General features: G+C 39.9%; 1 protein-coding gene across 1 annotated transcript in view; it reads left to right on the forward strand.

Annotated features, from left to right (window-relative positions):
• RBPMS (RNA binding protein with multiple splicing) overlaps positions 1 to 16,645 on the forward strand; it is a 158,542-nt gene that overhangs the window by 86,158 nt on the left and 55,739 nt on the right. Inside the window, exons 3-4 of the mRNA XM_012649834.1 lie at positions 2,056 to 2,121; positions 3,338 to 3,400. Of these exons, the coding sequence (XP_012505288.1) occupies positions 2,056 to 2,121; positions 3,338 to 3,400 (129 nt within the window). The remainder of the gene's footprint in view (positions 1 to 2,055; positions 2,122 to 3,337; positions 3,401 to 16,645) is intronic.

The following is a 16,645-nucleotide window of genomic DNA, read 5'->3' on the forward strand; positions in this document are numbered from 1 at the left end:
ATAAATAAATAAATAAATAAATAAAACAGTCTAGCTTATGTGCCATGTAACAATGGACATAATTCCATCTGACAGCCATCCCCTGAATGCAACAATAATGGCAGCACAGAGGGGAACAGGGGTTAGGCAGGCGCAAGTTCAGCTAAGAGGAAGTCGGAAGGGAAGAGAAGGTGTTGCGGAGAGAGCGCCAGCCTTTATAGAATTTCCTGAGTTTCTTCTGCAGGGTTGCAGTTTTATAAAAGGGACAGTTGTCTGTCCCTTTTACAGAATGAAGAGTGTTTAAGCTAATCGAGCTTCTTAATGGGCAAAATACCGTTACATTTTTGTATGTATAGAGAGAAAGAGATTCAGTCAGGAAGCCCCTTAGATGAATTATCTTATTTAAGTATTGTCACGGTTTGTTAAAATGTGTTAGCCTCATGCTTGCAAATGAGGAAAATGGAACAACTGAATGAATTGTACTCAAGTTTACACACATACTAAAGGCAGAACCGGGATTCCAACCCGGGCAATCTGCCTCTGCCATCCCTGTTCTGAACTATTGTGATACTGCTTCTCTGTTTGTGGCTTGAGAGCACAATGTGTCCCCACCGGTGGTGTTTTACTTGAGTGAGATATCCATTTGTCCTTTGCCTCCGCGGCCTTCAGGGTGTTTAAACCTCCAGGTTTTTCAGAAGAGAGCACCTTGGAAAAAAGGAAGAGGCAGGGTTGTGAATCATGACCTCTCTGGCTGTAAGAGCTCAAGGCCTTTGAGGTAAAATGTTTATGGTAGCTAATTGGTAACGTAGTTCTCTGCTGGTAAGATGTGAGGATGAATCAATCTCAGCATCCTGCCCAGAAACCCCGATGCTCAAGTCAGGACCCTGGTACGTTCCCAGCAACCCTCTTTTAATTAAAGTCCCTGGAGGCTGACCCTAGTCCGCAAATCTGTCTCGGCACTGATAGGTGTAGTGGTCAATCATGTCAAGTGGTGTTTTTTCTTCTCTCGTGTAATCCATCAGTGCAGGCCACCAGCTATTGATTATTTTCAGATACGAACACATTTTGTTACCCTTATCCTGAGGAGCCGGGAGGGGCTGAGAGAGGGCGTGAAAGGGAGTGTTTCTGTCTTCCTTGAGGATGAGCTGGAGTAAAAACCCAACAGGATTTTTGCACATCCCAGTCAGAGTATCAGCATGGAAACTGGCTGCTTCAATATATAAACAAAAGAACGCCACAGAATTCAGTGTCACTGCCTGCTTAACCTTTTCTGGCAGTCTTGAAAATTTGATCAGTAAGTTATACCTGTTCTTACAGTTTCATTGGTTTTATTCTACAGCAAATGTGTAACCAAGTCAACACACGCTGTACGCTCTGACCTTATTAACGCCCTTCCCTCACCTAGTTCTATGAATCCCTATTCTTATGTAGATGAAGAAAACAAAATGACCTGCTGTTGACAGAGACACCCGTTTTTCTATCATTGCATAATTTCATGAAAAAAATATAAGGAGGCCGGGTGTGGTGGCTCATGCCTGTAATCCTAGCACTCTGGGAGACTGAAGCGAGCGGATTGTTTGAGCTCAGGAGTTCGAAACCAGCCTGAACAAGAGCGAGACCCCGTCTCTACTAAAAATAGAAAGAAATTAATCGGACAACTAAAAAATATATAGAAAAAATTAGCCGGGCATGGTGGCGCATGCCTGTAGTCCCAGCTACTTGGGAGGCTGAGGCAGGAGGATCACTTGAGCCCAGGAGTTTGAGGTTGCTGTGAGCTAGGACGCCACGGCACTCTAGCCCAGGCAAGAGAGTGAGACTCTGTCTCAAAAAAAAAAAAAAAAAAAAAGGAAAAGAAAAACAGATAAATGCATGAATTTTCGGGCTTGATTGATTTTTTTTTAGGCTCCAAGAATGCAGACAGGCCTGTGTGTGCACATGTGGTTTGCAGTTTGCTGCCCCATTTACTTTGGGAGGATTTGCGAGAGGAGCTGGATAGTCGATAGTTATTAAGGACTTACTTTTACTTGAGCAAGGTGGTATTACAATTTATTCGTTTCCCTAGTACTCTTTTTTCAGCTAAACTTTGTTCTTTTTTCTTTTCAGGGCTATGAGGGTTCTCTTATAAAGCTCACATCTAAGCAGGTAAGATTGCATATAAAATATCACCTTCTGACTTTTCTTCAGAAATGTTACTAGGGCCCAACATTCTTTTTATTCTCATTAGGATTTGGGTTTTTGTGTGTCTTTAAAATTAAGGGTGAGATCAATTAGGAATTAGCACAGGAAAATGACTCACAATTCTATAGTCTTCAGCTAGAATTTCTGGGACTGTCCCAGAGGACGGCAAACACATTGCATCCAGCATAGTATGTTGAGATTGATTTATATGTTCAAAGGAAATGATGGTTTATTATCCAAATTCACTTTTATTCCCAGCTCTTTCCTGTTTCTTTTTATGAGGTTAAACAGGCACACTTTTACAAATCGATATGCGTATCAGATGGTGAAGAATCATGCTGTTTCTCAAACCCCTAAGCAGGCAGAGTCCCAAGTCTATAATGGAGCATAGAAGGTACAGAATGGAGGTGGTAATCAGTGACTCCAGTAGTTCCTAGAAGCTCCTTGGAGATTTTAGCTATAAGCTTTTCTTTTTTCCTGCCCCCACTTTTTTTCCTAAAGCTGAACACAGGGCATACTCACCCCTTCAATCACTTTTCATCTTTCTGGCTCATCAGGAATGAGCTGTGTTGCAGGCACCCTTCTGGGCTGAAAGATACAGAGTCCAGAGGGATTATGTCCCCTCTTTATTTACTTGGGACAGTGAGCTTTACAAGCCTAATTAAACGCAGGATTTTTTAAGCCATCCCTTGGGATTTGAGATGGAAACGTTCACTTTGTAATTTCGGTCATGCAGTGAGAGTACAGGGGTGTTATCGTTGTGTCATTGTATTCCTTGCACTTACAGTGTCCCAAAAGGTGACTCGATTCTCTTTCCATTTTAAAAGATGAAGAAACTGAGGTACAGTGAATTCAGTGTAGGAAAGTAGAGCGTCTCTGACCCCAGTGTTCCTCTGTTCCCTCGCTCACTGCTGCTCACCTTCCAGCCACTTCTAGATTTTTGTTATGATTCTCTAAATCCCCTGCCCTTGAAGAAATACCCTTACCGTCCCTTAGATTCATGTTAGAAATTTGGCTAAGCCCACTGAGTCATGATTCTTTGGGACCAGCTTTCTTATTTCTCCCCATTGCCTGTGGTCATTTCCTTATCTTAGCTCTCCAGCTTGACATCACCCCTGACCCAGAAAAATCGACATCCCTGATTTTGTTTTTTCCTTCATATTTCTCTCTCTTTCCTCAGCCCGTAGGCTTTGTCAGTTTTGACAGTCGCTCAGAAGCAGAAGCTGCCAAGAATGCCTTGAATGTGAGTACTGATGATGGCATCGGAGGGCTTTCCTCCTGAGGTAGTGGGAAGTAATAGACTTCTTTGGACAGGAAGTCAGATGGAAAGAATACGACTGCTCAGTCTAACGGGGAACTCTTCATCAATTAGCCCGCTAAACAGCTTTTTCCAAGAATTGTGATCAGATGTGCAAGTTACTAAATAACATTTTGCTTCTTGGTAGCTTTTACTGAAATAACATATCTGATGATGGGAGTCTTATTTTAATTCAGTGCCATCAGCTTCCATGGTGGTACCCAGCACTGCTTGCTTTCTCCAGGGGAGATGATCAAGAGGTTAGCTTGGCCATCATGATAAAATAAAAGGCTAAGCCAAGAATACATAGAAATTTTGGCTTCTCTTATCTCATGAAGTTTTCCTTGCAGGTGTGTGGCTTTTTTTTTTTCTTCCCCTGAACAGATCTATTCTGGTTGACTGAAATTTGCATATAAGGCTTTCCCAAAAGACATTCTGCATTTTAATATAATACATTATAGTCCATTGTAATTGAGTAGAAATACCTACATTTGATTTGTAGATATCTGGTCTGCCGTCTGTTTTGAGAGTTTTTCGTGCATTATTTTAGTAAATATTTCTCCCCCTTTAGTATGTTGAAAAACAAAACAACTTAAGGAAACTGAGCCTAAGGAAGGTGGAAGGCAGCAGAATTTAGTTCCAGATGCTGAGGGCTGATCCTCAGGTGAGGAGTTGGCATGAAGTCTGGTTCCATCGTGCTCCTGGAGGTCGGCCCAGGGGGCTGTGAATAAGTGTTGATTAGAGTGGCTCAGAGTGCTCAGGGGGCCTTCTAAAAAGGCAAGTGGCCACTTGACTGATTGCAGTACCAACGCCATTGTGTAGGCCTTCTGGGAACTTACTGTCAGCCCTGGTGTTGCTGTGGGGCCTGCAAACTCCTCTCCCAGCTGTTTCTCTGAGCAGAGCATGCGAAGAGTGTTGCTGGAGACTGTTGCAGAGACCTGATATTCTGAGCACTTGGAGGCCCAAGGGAAAGCCTTTATATGAATCTGTTTACTTGGTACAAGGTTGTCACTGTGACACAGCCTTGAAGAAACAGTTTGATTGTTGTTGTTTTCTCATGTAAAGCACATTGGAGCGTCTTAGGATTCCATGAATTCAAAAGAGTCCAGAATTTTTCTGGATTTGGATTTGGACAGAATAACTGCCTGCTCGCTTTGTTCTCTCCTGTAGAACCAAGTGTAAAGCAGTTATTTATTGAGCACTAGTGGTAGACACTGAAGCACAGTGTATAACTGAGTGTCTTGGTATAAAAGTTATTATATGCTTTTTGTATAATATAGATAAAACGAAAAGTTTTTCAATATAACCCAAGTTTAAACTTAAAAATCCACACAAACACACACAAAATCCACAAATTCTATTCACGCAGTATCAGATGGGTGTCTGTCTAAATATGATATTAGAAAAATATTTAGTGAAAATATTCTGGGTCCTTTAAAGTTACGTTAGATGAAGTTTTCACCATGTTCTTTTCATTGTTCTTTAAAGGAAGTAACAGCAGCCGAAGCTTGTTCACAGAATGGGCTCTCACGGCCTTACTTCATATCTGCTGTGTGTACACAGATGACTGACTCACTGTCTGAAGAACAATAGGCTTTTAGAGTGACCTCTGTCATCTGACCCGGCAACATTCCCGTAGGCACTAGCTTGATTTTTTTTTTTTAAATAACTGAAGTTTATTTTTAAAATGTTTAAATGGTAATAATCCAACTGTGTTTCCTTGCCATACTAAATAGAGGATAGCCACCATAATTTCAGTTTTTCTTGGTTGTTCAAGGGTCAGCATTACAAATAGCAGGTATAGATCCTGCTATAATGTAGTGATTGAGGTGGTCAAGCCTGGTTGCCCTCATGCCAGCTGGCCTCAGATCACTGTGTTTTCTGGTCTTAAGATCTGGTTTTAGGTTATTCTTCTCCTTACATTCAGCTCTCTCTTCTTTTCGCTGGCAGCAAGCCTGCCTTTAGTAATATCCTCTCCTCTAATCATTAATGCCGTTTACTACTCATGCATTAATAACTTGGGGACAACCCCAAATAAAACAGATCTAGTTCTGTTCTGCGGGCCTAAGGGGAACCCTGTATTTTCCCGTGGAGTGATTAACCCGGGCTTTCTGCTGCTGAGGGGCTCACTTGGGAGCATAGGGTTATTTACTGAGCTCCTGGGTGATCTCTTTCTTGACATTTTTAACTTTGATACGTACAGTATTAAAGATATCCTAGAAATCTCTGAATGCTATAGTTGGAGTCCTAGAGAGGATGGGTGATTCGGTCAGCAAGTGTAGGTTTAGAGCTGCAACTAGGAGGCAACTAAAAGTAAGTTTCCTACGTCTCGGGCCTGTCCGTTTTATGCAACATGTTTGCTTTGTGCATGAAATGTTGCTGCGTTTTTCCTGGTGGCAATGACAAGACTAGTTCACATTGTCCAGGACCAATGGCCACAGTAAAGTTTGATATATGACCATGGGGCAGAGTTTCTTCTCTCTGCGGAGAAAGGTAATGGACTTAATCATAAACGTGCCTATTTAAGGTAATGTGCTTAATCATAAAGGTAACAGTTACCTTCTCTCTGATGCAACATATTAGGCTCTTATCAGGGTCAGCTTTTCTAATTAATGAGTTAAAAACATACGATGCTCATGGCCATTACAAAATTGTCTCCTCTCATGTCATCTGCCCAGGCTTCTCTTAAACGTTTCTCCTCACATTCCTTTGGGGAGAGTTCGATGTTGTAATGTTTTGTTTTATTCCACTATTGAGAAACTTAAGCCTCGATCCAGTAAGTTTCAGTGTTTTGAACCACTTCTCCGTGTTTGGAGCTTCTCTTCTTGTTATCATCTCTGTGTCTTGGTTGCTGTCTGGTTTACTAATTAGTATTAATAATTAGTCTTTTCCAAAAATGACTGATTTTTTAAACCCACGTATTTTCTTCCATTTTTGGACTGTGCTTCAGTTTGATAATTTTATGGAAAAACATGCTCAGATTGAATTAAGTTGTAACACTGAACTTTTAGCAGGGGGATTACTTGAACCTCCTAAAGTAAATAACAGTATGTTTTGTTTTTATAGCCAAAACTCCCAGATTGGGCAACCCAAACCCAGACTTCCCTTTAGGTTTTCTATGATCCCATTAACCCAGATGATCAGAAACCCCATCTAGTCTTTAACCCGACAGCAAAATATCTGAACTATTTTTCGCCCTTTGCACACATTAATTTTTGTCTTGGCAGCTCTTTAATGTCTGTGCTTCTGGAAGTGGGCACTGAAAATCTGAAGTATCAAATTATTTTTAGTATTTGTTTATAATTTTAGAAGCTAAATCACATCCAGTGATACTGAGAACTAACTTGGTTTAGGAAAAATCCTGATTTGTGGAAACTTTAAAAAGGAACACAGGAAACAGCAGGTCTGAGGGTAAAGATTCTGAGTAGATATGGGAATAAGCTTTCTCTCGCTGTTTCCAGCAACTGTGAGAACCTCAAAATTGCCTTTGTCATCTAGAGGAAATCTTGTTTTAATGAATGAGAATGATCTGCATTAATTTTCAGATCAATAGGCTTAAACATGATTCCTGGTTATTATTATTAATTCCATAACAGCCACTGTCTTACTGGTATTCAGAAATCGCTCATCTAAAGTACTATAATGGTTGCAGGCTCTTTAGTCTGCATGCCATTTGTTTGCTATCCTTCTTCCTCTAATTTTGAATAGTTGTTACTGGGCTACATTTTATCTTAGACTCTTATATAAATTATTGTATGAGAACTAGAGAAGTCTGATACAGTCAAACTATATACATCACAACAAATTGCGCTCACAGCTGAACATCGCTTAAGCTGGTGCAGTGACTGGCTTTACTCTTCAGACTGTGCTCTAATTAAGTGATCTCTGATTATCAGTGTACCCTGACGTTCTGTGGTTTTTTTAAAAAAAATTACTGAGATATAATTGACATACCATACGATTCTCCCATTTCAAGTGTACAGTTCAGTGTTGGTATTTTACATTATTTTTGTAATTTATGATAAAATATATTTTAAAATTTGCCATTCAAGTGAATTTAATTGTACAAGTCAGTGGCATTAATTGCGTTCACTATTTTGTGCAACCACCATCACTATCTAGTTCTAAAACTTTTTCATCAACCCAAGCAGAAACTCTGTAACCATTAAGCAATACCTCCACATTCTTCCTTGGCCCCTGGTAGCCTCTAATCTACTTTCTGTCTCTATGAATTTGCCTGTACAAATATTGGAATATTTGTCCTTTTGTTTCTGGCTTCTTAGCATGTTTTTGAGGTTCATCCGTATTGTGACATTATCAGAATGTAATACCTTTTTATAGCTAAATAAAATATTGTATGGATATATACATTTTGTTCATCTGTTGATGGAAACTTCGTATGTGTATTGTTTCTGCCTTTTGGCTATTGTGAATAATGCTGCCGTGAACATTGGCATATTAGTGTCAATGCTCAAGTCCCTGTTTTCGGTTCCTTTGGGTATATACTTAGGAGTGGAATTTCTGGATCATATAATAATTACACGTTTAGCTTTTTGTGTAGTTTGTAATTGCCAAACTGTTTTCCACAGTGGTTGGTCCTATAGTGGTTCCGTTTTACATTCCCACCAACAGTGTATGAAGATTCCAATTTCTCCATAGCCTCACCCATGCTTACTTATTTTTATTAGGTCATTAAATATGAAATGTCCGATTTTGAATGAAAAAGTTCAGCTTATATTTCAAACAAGAATCAGTACAATTGAAGCGTGCGCCTAACCTATTGACAGTTTTGTCATCTTAATGGTAGTTTATGCCAGCAGCAAAGAAGCCTGGAGAGTGCGTGGTGATGAAATCGCAAAAGGTATTTTCCACAGCTTGTTGAGAACTGAATATTTTTACTTGCAAGAAGTGGTCCAAAGCCTGGAAGAAGTGGTAGTCAGTTGGTGTAAGGTCTGGCGACTACGGTAGATGACAGAGAGTTTCCAAGTCCAGCCTCTGTAGTTTGAGCAGCATCGTTTATGTGACACGTGATCAAGTGTTACCTTGTAGGAGGATTGACCTGTCTCTATTGACCAGTCTCAGCTGCTTCGTCACAGGCATCCTCATCCTTTAATTCAGTTGGTCGCAGTAGACATCCGCTGTAATCGACTGACCAGGTTTCACGAAACTGTAGTAGATAATACCAGTGCTGCACCACCCAACAGACACAATTAGCTTTTCAATTTAATTTTTTTAATTTATCTTCTGTAGACCTGGATCAGTATCAAACCATTTGCTTTTTTTGATGAATGTTTGGTTTTGGGCTGTGTTTCAGCACTTTATCTTTATCCAACCATTGTGGCAAATGCTTTCGATTATCAAAAAGAATCCATTTTTCATCACACATAACAATAGAGTATAGAAATGGTTCGCCTTTCTGTCACGACAGCAAAGAAAGGCAACCTTCGAGGTGATTTCTCTTCTGATGCTTGATTAATTCACATGATACCCATCTTTCCAGCTTCTTTACCTTGCTGATTTGTTTCAAATGGTTCCATATTGTTGGATTAGTAACATCAAACCTTGCTACTAATTCACACTTAGGCTGAGGTGGTTTTGCTTCCACTGCAGCTTTCAGCTCATCATTATCCACCTTCATCTCAGGTCACCCACATGGCTTGTTTTGAAGATTAGAATCACCATGGACGTACTGTGTGTTCATTAGCCACATCCTTCCCAAACACATTGTTGATATTTTGAGCTGTCTGTGCTGCACTGGTTCCATGACAGAACTCATATTCAAAAATAACACAAATTTTGACTTATCCATGGTTTCACAAAAATTGCTCAAAAAAAAAAAATTGAAAGGTAATCATAAGCCAAAACATGCACTTAGAAAAATGAGGATGTACCTTCACGATTACAAAAAAAAAAAAAAAAAAAAAAAAACACTCCAAGAATCGTCAAAGTCAAATGTCAGAGATATCAACTGTCAAACTTAGTACTTAAGGAAATCGGGCATTCCATACTTCATAACGTAATAGAACTACAACCATGCTAGTAGGTATGAAGTCATCATTGAGTTCTTGCTAAATGCTTATTGACTGATTGTAATAGATTTGAATTCTTTAAGAGTCCTATGTGATTTAAAATGTTTCTTTTAACAGGGATTAGTAACATTTCTTTTCTGTGGTGGCAGTTCTAATTAATGGAACTTATGTTACTCTTAACCAGTTTGTTTTACTTATTAATAAATAACAGAAGGGGAGAAAACTCAACCCTTGTGTGATTCATTTAATAAGATAAGACATGAAGGAAAGATATTTTCTCAAGGTCTAAATAGATTTTGGAATAAAAAAATGAAAAGTAGTTTTGTTTGAAGAGGAAAAAGGTAGCTGTCACTCAGACTTCCAATGCAAAGGAGTCTTAATAAATAGAGGCAGGGTGGGGTGTCTCAAGCCTGTAATCCTAGCACCCTAGGAGGCCGAGGCAGGAGGATTGGATGAGCTCAGGAGTTAGAGACCAGCCTGAGCAATAATGAGGCCCTGTCTCTACTAAAAAAATAAAATAAAATAAAATTAGCCAGGCATGTTGGTGCATGCCTGTAGTCCCAGCTGCTTGGGAGGCTAAGGCAGGAGGATCACTTGAGCCCAGGAGTTTGAGGATTCAGGGAGCTATGATAATGCCCCTGCACTCTACCCCAGGTGACAGAGCAAGACTCTTATCTCAAAAAAGTAATAGTAAATGGAAAAATTAAGAGAAACTAAAAATGTATATGGTATCAAATTATTTCTTGACTATTGAAGAAATTTATTGATTTAATAGTATTTGTAGTCAGAATATTTTGAAAAATCTTTAATAATTTGTAAGAAAACATGTTTAAAAAGTACTTGATAATGTCATGTTGAAAAAACAACTGATATAATCAGGAAAACTTATCTCTGTAAAATTCCTGGCATTCAAGTAAACACAGCAGTTATTTATATCACAGTGACTCCAACTTTGTACATAATTTTAATTATGATAAATAGCTTGAGCTTTCCAGCTACTAAATTTCTCAACAGTTAGATATAATTATTAGTCCTTATATCATGTTTTTCATGTGTGAAATGGGGGTATTATTCACTTCCAAAGTTCTATAGGGCAATCACCAAAAATATTTGCAAATGCTCTGTACGTAAACCTATACTGTGAATATACTTTCTTGGCCAAAAGACGTACCCATAAAGTACTGGTGCAAACTCTGGAGTACAGAGGTATACAAAGAAAATCGAGACAGGCACTGGCCACACAAAGACATTTTGGCTTTGGTTAGACAGATGCCTGGATGACAGTTTCTGTTTCCTGTATGTCAGGTTTTCCTGATAGCTTGTGCAAGTTAGGACTTTTGATCTTAATATTTGTACAGCTTGTGACTTAAGTGAATTATTTCCACTAAACAAAACTTTTCACAAATAGAAGCATCTAGATAGCCTATCTTGGCACCCCACTCCCCACCCCCACTAGGCACCATGTCAATGTGTTTCTTACCAGTTTTAAACTTTTCTCCCTCCATTTTTTTAGGCTATTGCTCAAAGTGGTTGAAGAGGCCCAATTAGTAAGATCCCAGCTGGGACTTTTGGATGGGAAACACGCAGGACTGCCAGATGAGCTCATGATCCTGATCTAGTGTTTATCTGTTAAATCTGTTTATCATCGCTTGCTCTTGACTTGCAGAGATTTAAGGCAGCCATTGGACGTCACTGGGTTGGGGGACTTGGCTTATGTCCGTATAGAGCCACCATGATGGGAGGCTGCTGGGCCCTTCTCTGTTTTTCAACCATGTGCCTGGACTTCAGGGTTGACAAACAGCTAAATCCAGCTATCCCCTGCCCCCCACTGTTTCCCGAAGTTTGCAATAAGCTCACCATGGAAGACATACCACCAAAAGTGACTCACAACCCAAGTATGATTTTTTAAAAAGGCAAAGGCTCAGTTTGGTGCTCTGCTGTCTTCATGATGGCCCTGCGGTTTTAGGTTATTAGAAAACCTTCCCAGGATGGGTACAGCACATAAGATAAAACTTGTTCGGAAAAAGCAAATGAGGATGCATTTTATTTAGTGATGAAGAATTCATTAGGTTGCTCCCAATGTAGTGGTGTTTACAACTAATTGATCACAACCAGTTACAGATTCCTTTGTTCCTTCTCCACTCCCACTGTTGCACTTCACTAGCCTAAAAAAAAAAAGAAAGAAAGAATTTGTTAAATTCCCAATTAGTATTTGCCTGAAGGACAGTGAAGTATTTGAATTAACTATTAATAATGGTTTACATAGGAAGCTGGAAAATACAACACTAGTAGAAGAAATCCTAAGGAAGTTCGAAGATGAAAAGTAGCCAGAAATCCTTTCCCTGGGGAGACAGGGAGGAAGAACCACAGGTTCCTACACACAAACCAGTATATATTCCAATGACCAGGATATTTGGAAATCTCAAGTTTGCCTAGCTCTACTCTAGATAAAACTGTTAATCAGATAATTACAGGGCTATGTGAAACAGCTCTCAGAATTTTCATTGTGGCCTCTTCTGAGGATCTGTTTATTTAAACTTCTGTCATTTTAAAATGATCTCATTTGATCTTGTCCTTTCTCCTTTGTGGTTCTTCAGGTATTTCAGAAAATGCTGAGAATCAAATTTGCCACTATTATAAATGTAAGTAGAAAACAGAGTTAGTGTTTGTGGAACACGAAGTACAAAGAGTGAGTTATTGACTTACTAGGACTTCTTTTGCTGCTAAGATGCTAAGCTAGTTTTGGAACCAAAAAGTCTCCCACGTTACTGATTGTTGTGCAGAGCAGCACATTTTGGCATCTTAAAATCACTGTCTTTGTTCTCTCTTAATTTTTAGTGAATGATCGCACCATCACAATGACTAAAAGCTTCAGAGCTCCCTTTCACACACTGGCTTAATGTTTATGATAATCTAGAAGGATTGGAACTTTTGGTGCACAAAGCTGAAGCCCTTGGTCTTGCTCTGTAATTGGAATACATTAGAGCATCTTAAAACCTTAAGGAATGGGATAGGACTTAACCTCCTCAAAGTGATATAGGGATGTTTTGATGGGACATATTACTACTACTATTTTTTATTAGGCAGGGCCTCACTCTGCCTGTGCTAGAGTGCAGTGGTGTCACCATAGCTCACTGCAACCTCAAATTTCTGGGCCCAATCAATCCTCCTGTCCCAGCCTCCCACATAATTGGGACTATAGGCATGTGCCACCACACCTGGCTAATTTTTCTGTTTTTAGGAGAAACGCGGTCCGACTCTTGCTCAGGCTGGTCTCAAACTCCTGAGCCCAAGTAATCCTCTTGCCTTAGCCTCTCAGAGTGCTAGGATTACAGGCACAAGCCACTGAGCCTGGCAAAGTGTGCATGTCTTTCTCCATTTCAAATTCCAATTGAATCTCTCTTTCAAACAAAGACCCCCATAGCCATTCATTATAATCTGTTTTATCTAACAGCCAGTGAGATCCCTGACTTAGAGTTTATTGTACAGACAAGCCTTTTTGCAGAAAGGGAGAAATTCTGCCTCAGCCCCGTCAGATCGCTAGTAGGTGGTCTTGTCAGGGATGCATTAGGGCGGAGGAAGAGCACTGATTTAATGTCCCTCGGAGGTGAGACAGGTTTTGCTTCACTTTGTTTTGGCTTTCTGTGCAGCGCAGGAAGTACTTTACAGTGAACTTCCGAAGTTTGGACTTGACTGTTTACATTCTTTTCAACTAACTCGTGCCTAAACTCCAAATTCTTGGGTGGAAGGAGCTTGTGAGCCATTTGATGGTCTATGTTAGAGGTTTTCAAACAATAGGTTTAAGGAGAAAATTTTGCCCTCTTTTTAAAAAAATTAATTTGTTTATATATGGGTTTTGTGTTTTGTTTTTTTTGAGACAGAGTCTCGCCCTATTACCCGGGTAGAGTACAGTGATATCATCATAGCTCACTGCAACTTCAAACTCTTGGACTCAAGGAATCCTCCTGCCTCAGCCTCCTGAATAGTTGTGACTACAGGCATGTGCCTCGATGTCCAACTGATTTTTCTATTTTTAGTAGAGTCAGGGTCTCATTCTTGCTCAGGCTGGTCTCGAACTCCTGAACTCAAGCAATCCTCCTGCCTAGGCTTCCTGGAGTGCTAGGATTACAGGCATGAGCCGCCATGCCAGGCCAACCCTCTTTCCTTATGTCTGCATTGTTACTGAATTCATCGAAGATTCTCCCCCCACAATGGATTAATTTATCTGTAGTAGTGTTAGTAAATGACAACTCATAAATAGTTTATTGGTATAGATGGCATTCCTTTTTATCCTCAGTAGAGGATATAAAGCTATTGACTTTAAAAAATATTTTTATTTTTAAAATATAATGCAGCTTTTTCTTTCTTAAAGGATTTTCATTTTCTGGTTGTGCAGCTTGCAAATCAATAACTAGATCAAGACTGTGATATGTGTGTGGGGAAAAAAGAAAATCAGTAACTAGAATGTACATGTTTTCTCCTTCCTCTTGGTATTTATTTAACTTCATTAACATTACCTAAACTGGGTTGTGCGTGCACCGTGAGAGTCTTCACTGGATCCTGCTGGGTTTGGGGGGTTCATGGCTAAAAAACTGGAGAGCAGAAACAGGACTGTAAAAATATACTCGGAGGCCTGTTGTGGTCTATGTCCGATCTTTAAATGGAAGTCTTTTCAAATGGTTTTGGAAAGTTTAGGCAACTGTCTTTTTTCAGTCGTAGAGTTTGTTTATGTCAGCCCTGTTTTTCTCTCCTCCCTCCACCTCTTTTTTTCTTCTCCACCAGCCACTAATAAAAGCTCAAAGTAAACTTTGCAGAATGATCCTTAAAGCATGTACAGAAAGTTAAGACGGGTCCTCAAATGACCTAACAAGCACTTAAGGTGAAGCTAAAAGAAGAGCATGTTAAATGCGTTCTCTTCGCCTGCCTACCTCACAAGTAGGACTTACTCTCCATATGCTTTTCTACATAAACACAGACACACTTGGCTTTTATAATTCTGAGGCTCTTTATGTTACAGAGTGTTAATCATTGAACATTTACTGTGAGTTCACGTCCACTGTCTTATTTTGCCGGGCATGTGCATAATACGTGTTGGATACAAAAGCAGGTTTATCTCCTTTTCAGTAATTAGAAGATTCATGCGTGATTACGTATCATTATTTTTTTTTTCCTTAAAAAGCCGACAGCATCCCTGGAACACTAGTCTTGACACCAGTAACCCTTTTAACTTAAAAAAAAAAAAAAAAGAAAAAAAGAAAAACCTTTTATTTGTAAAGGACCTTATGGTCATCTACTAATAGAATATGAAATTAGTATCTGTCTTAAAACTCATCCCTTCCCAATTTAATCATGGGTTTTGTACTTAGGCATATGTGTGGACTTAATAAAAGGGATGTTGTCATTTTGCTATCACTAGGAAAAGAGATTTAAGCTATTTTTAAGTTGTTATTAATGATGGATTTGCACGTAAACACCTTTGCTTTTTCATCCACTATACTGTGTCACCAAAGGGTTATATTTTCTAGACTGGCCTGGTTTAGTAATGTAGACTATGAATGGGGTTGTGATTTCTTTTGTTTGTTAGTTTTATTGTTTTCTTTTTTTTCTTGGTGCCAAGCTCACTGACTTAAGCCCATGATCTGAGCTTTATAGAGATGAACCATATAACCTAGAAATCATTTACATGGTCACATTGACAAAGTATGGTTTCTACCCTACCTTTGTTTAGGCTATCACTAATCTCTGAAATGTTTTTTCCCTAACCCCTAGACTACCAGGGATAATCTCTGAAATTTTTGAGGTGACACCATAAAGCTTTGGTCAAGTACAGTGGTGTGCTTGGTTGAGACAGATCCTCTTTGCTGATGTCCCAAGTATGTGAAGGTGGTCATAGACTTTCTCAGGTTTCCCTGGTGTCCGGCAGAGTGACAGACATCAGACTGGATGGAATGTCTCAGGCCGACATTAAGCAGATGCGGACCATTAAAAGTTTGTAGGTTTGCCCTAAATCACAAGATCCTCTCGAGTCAAAAACTTAACTAAATTGAAAACTATTGCCTAGGAGCTACTTCCTTTTAAGCTTTCGTGTTGAGTGCTATTTGAGCGCCTTAGCAGGGGTAAAGGCATTCATGCCAAGGGGAAGGAGGGGATGCTTGTGGCTGTATTCATTGTCCCAAAATGAGCCCCAAGAGGAGGCAGTGAGGACCATACAATGAAAGGGCCTGTTGGCAGCACCAGCCACATTTAGTACTCGTGTGTTCAGGATTCTGAGAGATGCCTTTGTCCCTACCAGAGCAGTTGACCCCTCTTTTCAGTGTAAAAATGTTAACGTCAGGATTCCTGAGTAAAAGAGTACCATCTGCACTCTGGCCTATGTTTCTTCCCGTGTAATATTATCTATTTCAAAGTGTCACTGTAAAATATTGCTTTGATGGGGAGCTGACCATGTTTGGCTTGGAGACAACCCCTTCCTATCACTGTCACGGCCCAGGCCTTTCAATCATCCTTTTCAGGGTAGTCTGAGAACATAGTAGCAAAAGTTCAAACAATTACGCCCTCTCAACCCTTCGGAAAATAAACTCTGCTTGACTCTGATTCTGTTGACATGTTAAAGATTGAGTTTATAGCTTCTTCAAAGGCCCTGTCGTGACTTTATAGTTATCCTATACAAAGCAGATTCTCCTAGGGCATGGTTATGTACACAGGGGCTGGGGCGGCTAACACAAAAAGTAACTGTACGTTAGCGGAAAAGAAATTAATTTAGCTGGGGTGGATGGTCAAGGCAGATGGAGATCCAGGTGTTCGTCTGCCTAGTTCTCCTGCAAGTTATATGCAGTCACCAGCAAGGCCCCCAGGAGCTACTCAGACTGTGTGAACAAGCAGAAATGAGCTCCCTGGGGGGGAAAATGAAAACATACTGTGTAAAAGAAAAATTCTCTGAAACTGCACAGTATCAGATTGGACAGTAGCTCAGGTATCCTGCTGCTTCCTCCCAGTTGGGGGAATCTCAGAGCTGAGTATGAATCTCATCCTTGTCTTTCACAAGTGGTAGAAGCACCTCTCCCAAAAGGCCAGAGGGGAAGAAACCCTGTCAGTTCATGTTTGGGAGAGTAGCTCCCTAGCTGGTAAGCACCGCGCCACAGCAATGAGCGGTTATCACACG

Source organism: Propithecus coquereli, unplaced genomic scaffold, assembly GCF_000956105.1.
Source record: "Propithecus coquereli isolate 6110/MARCELLA unplaced genomic scaffold, Pcoq_1.0 Scaffold304, whole genome shotgun sequence".
In the NCBI taxonomy this organism is placed as follows: Eukaryota; Metazoa; Chordata; class Mammalia; order Primates; family Indriidae; genus Propithecus; species Propithecus coquereli.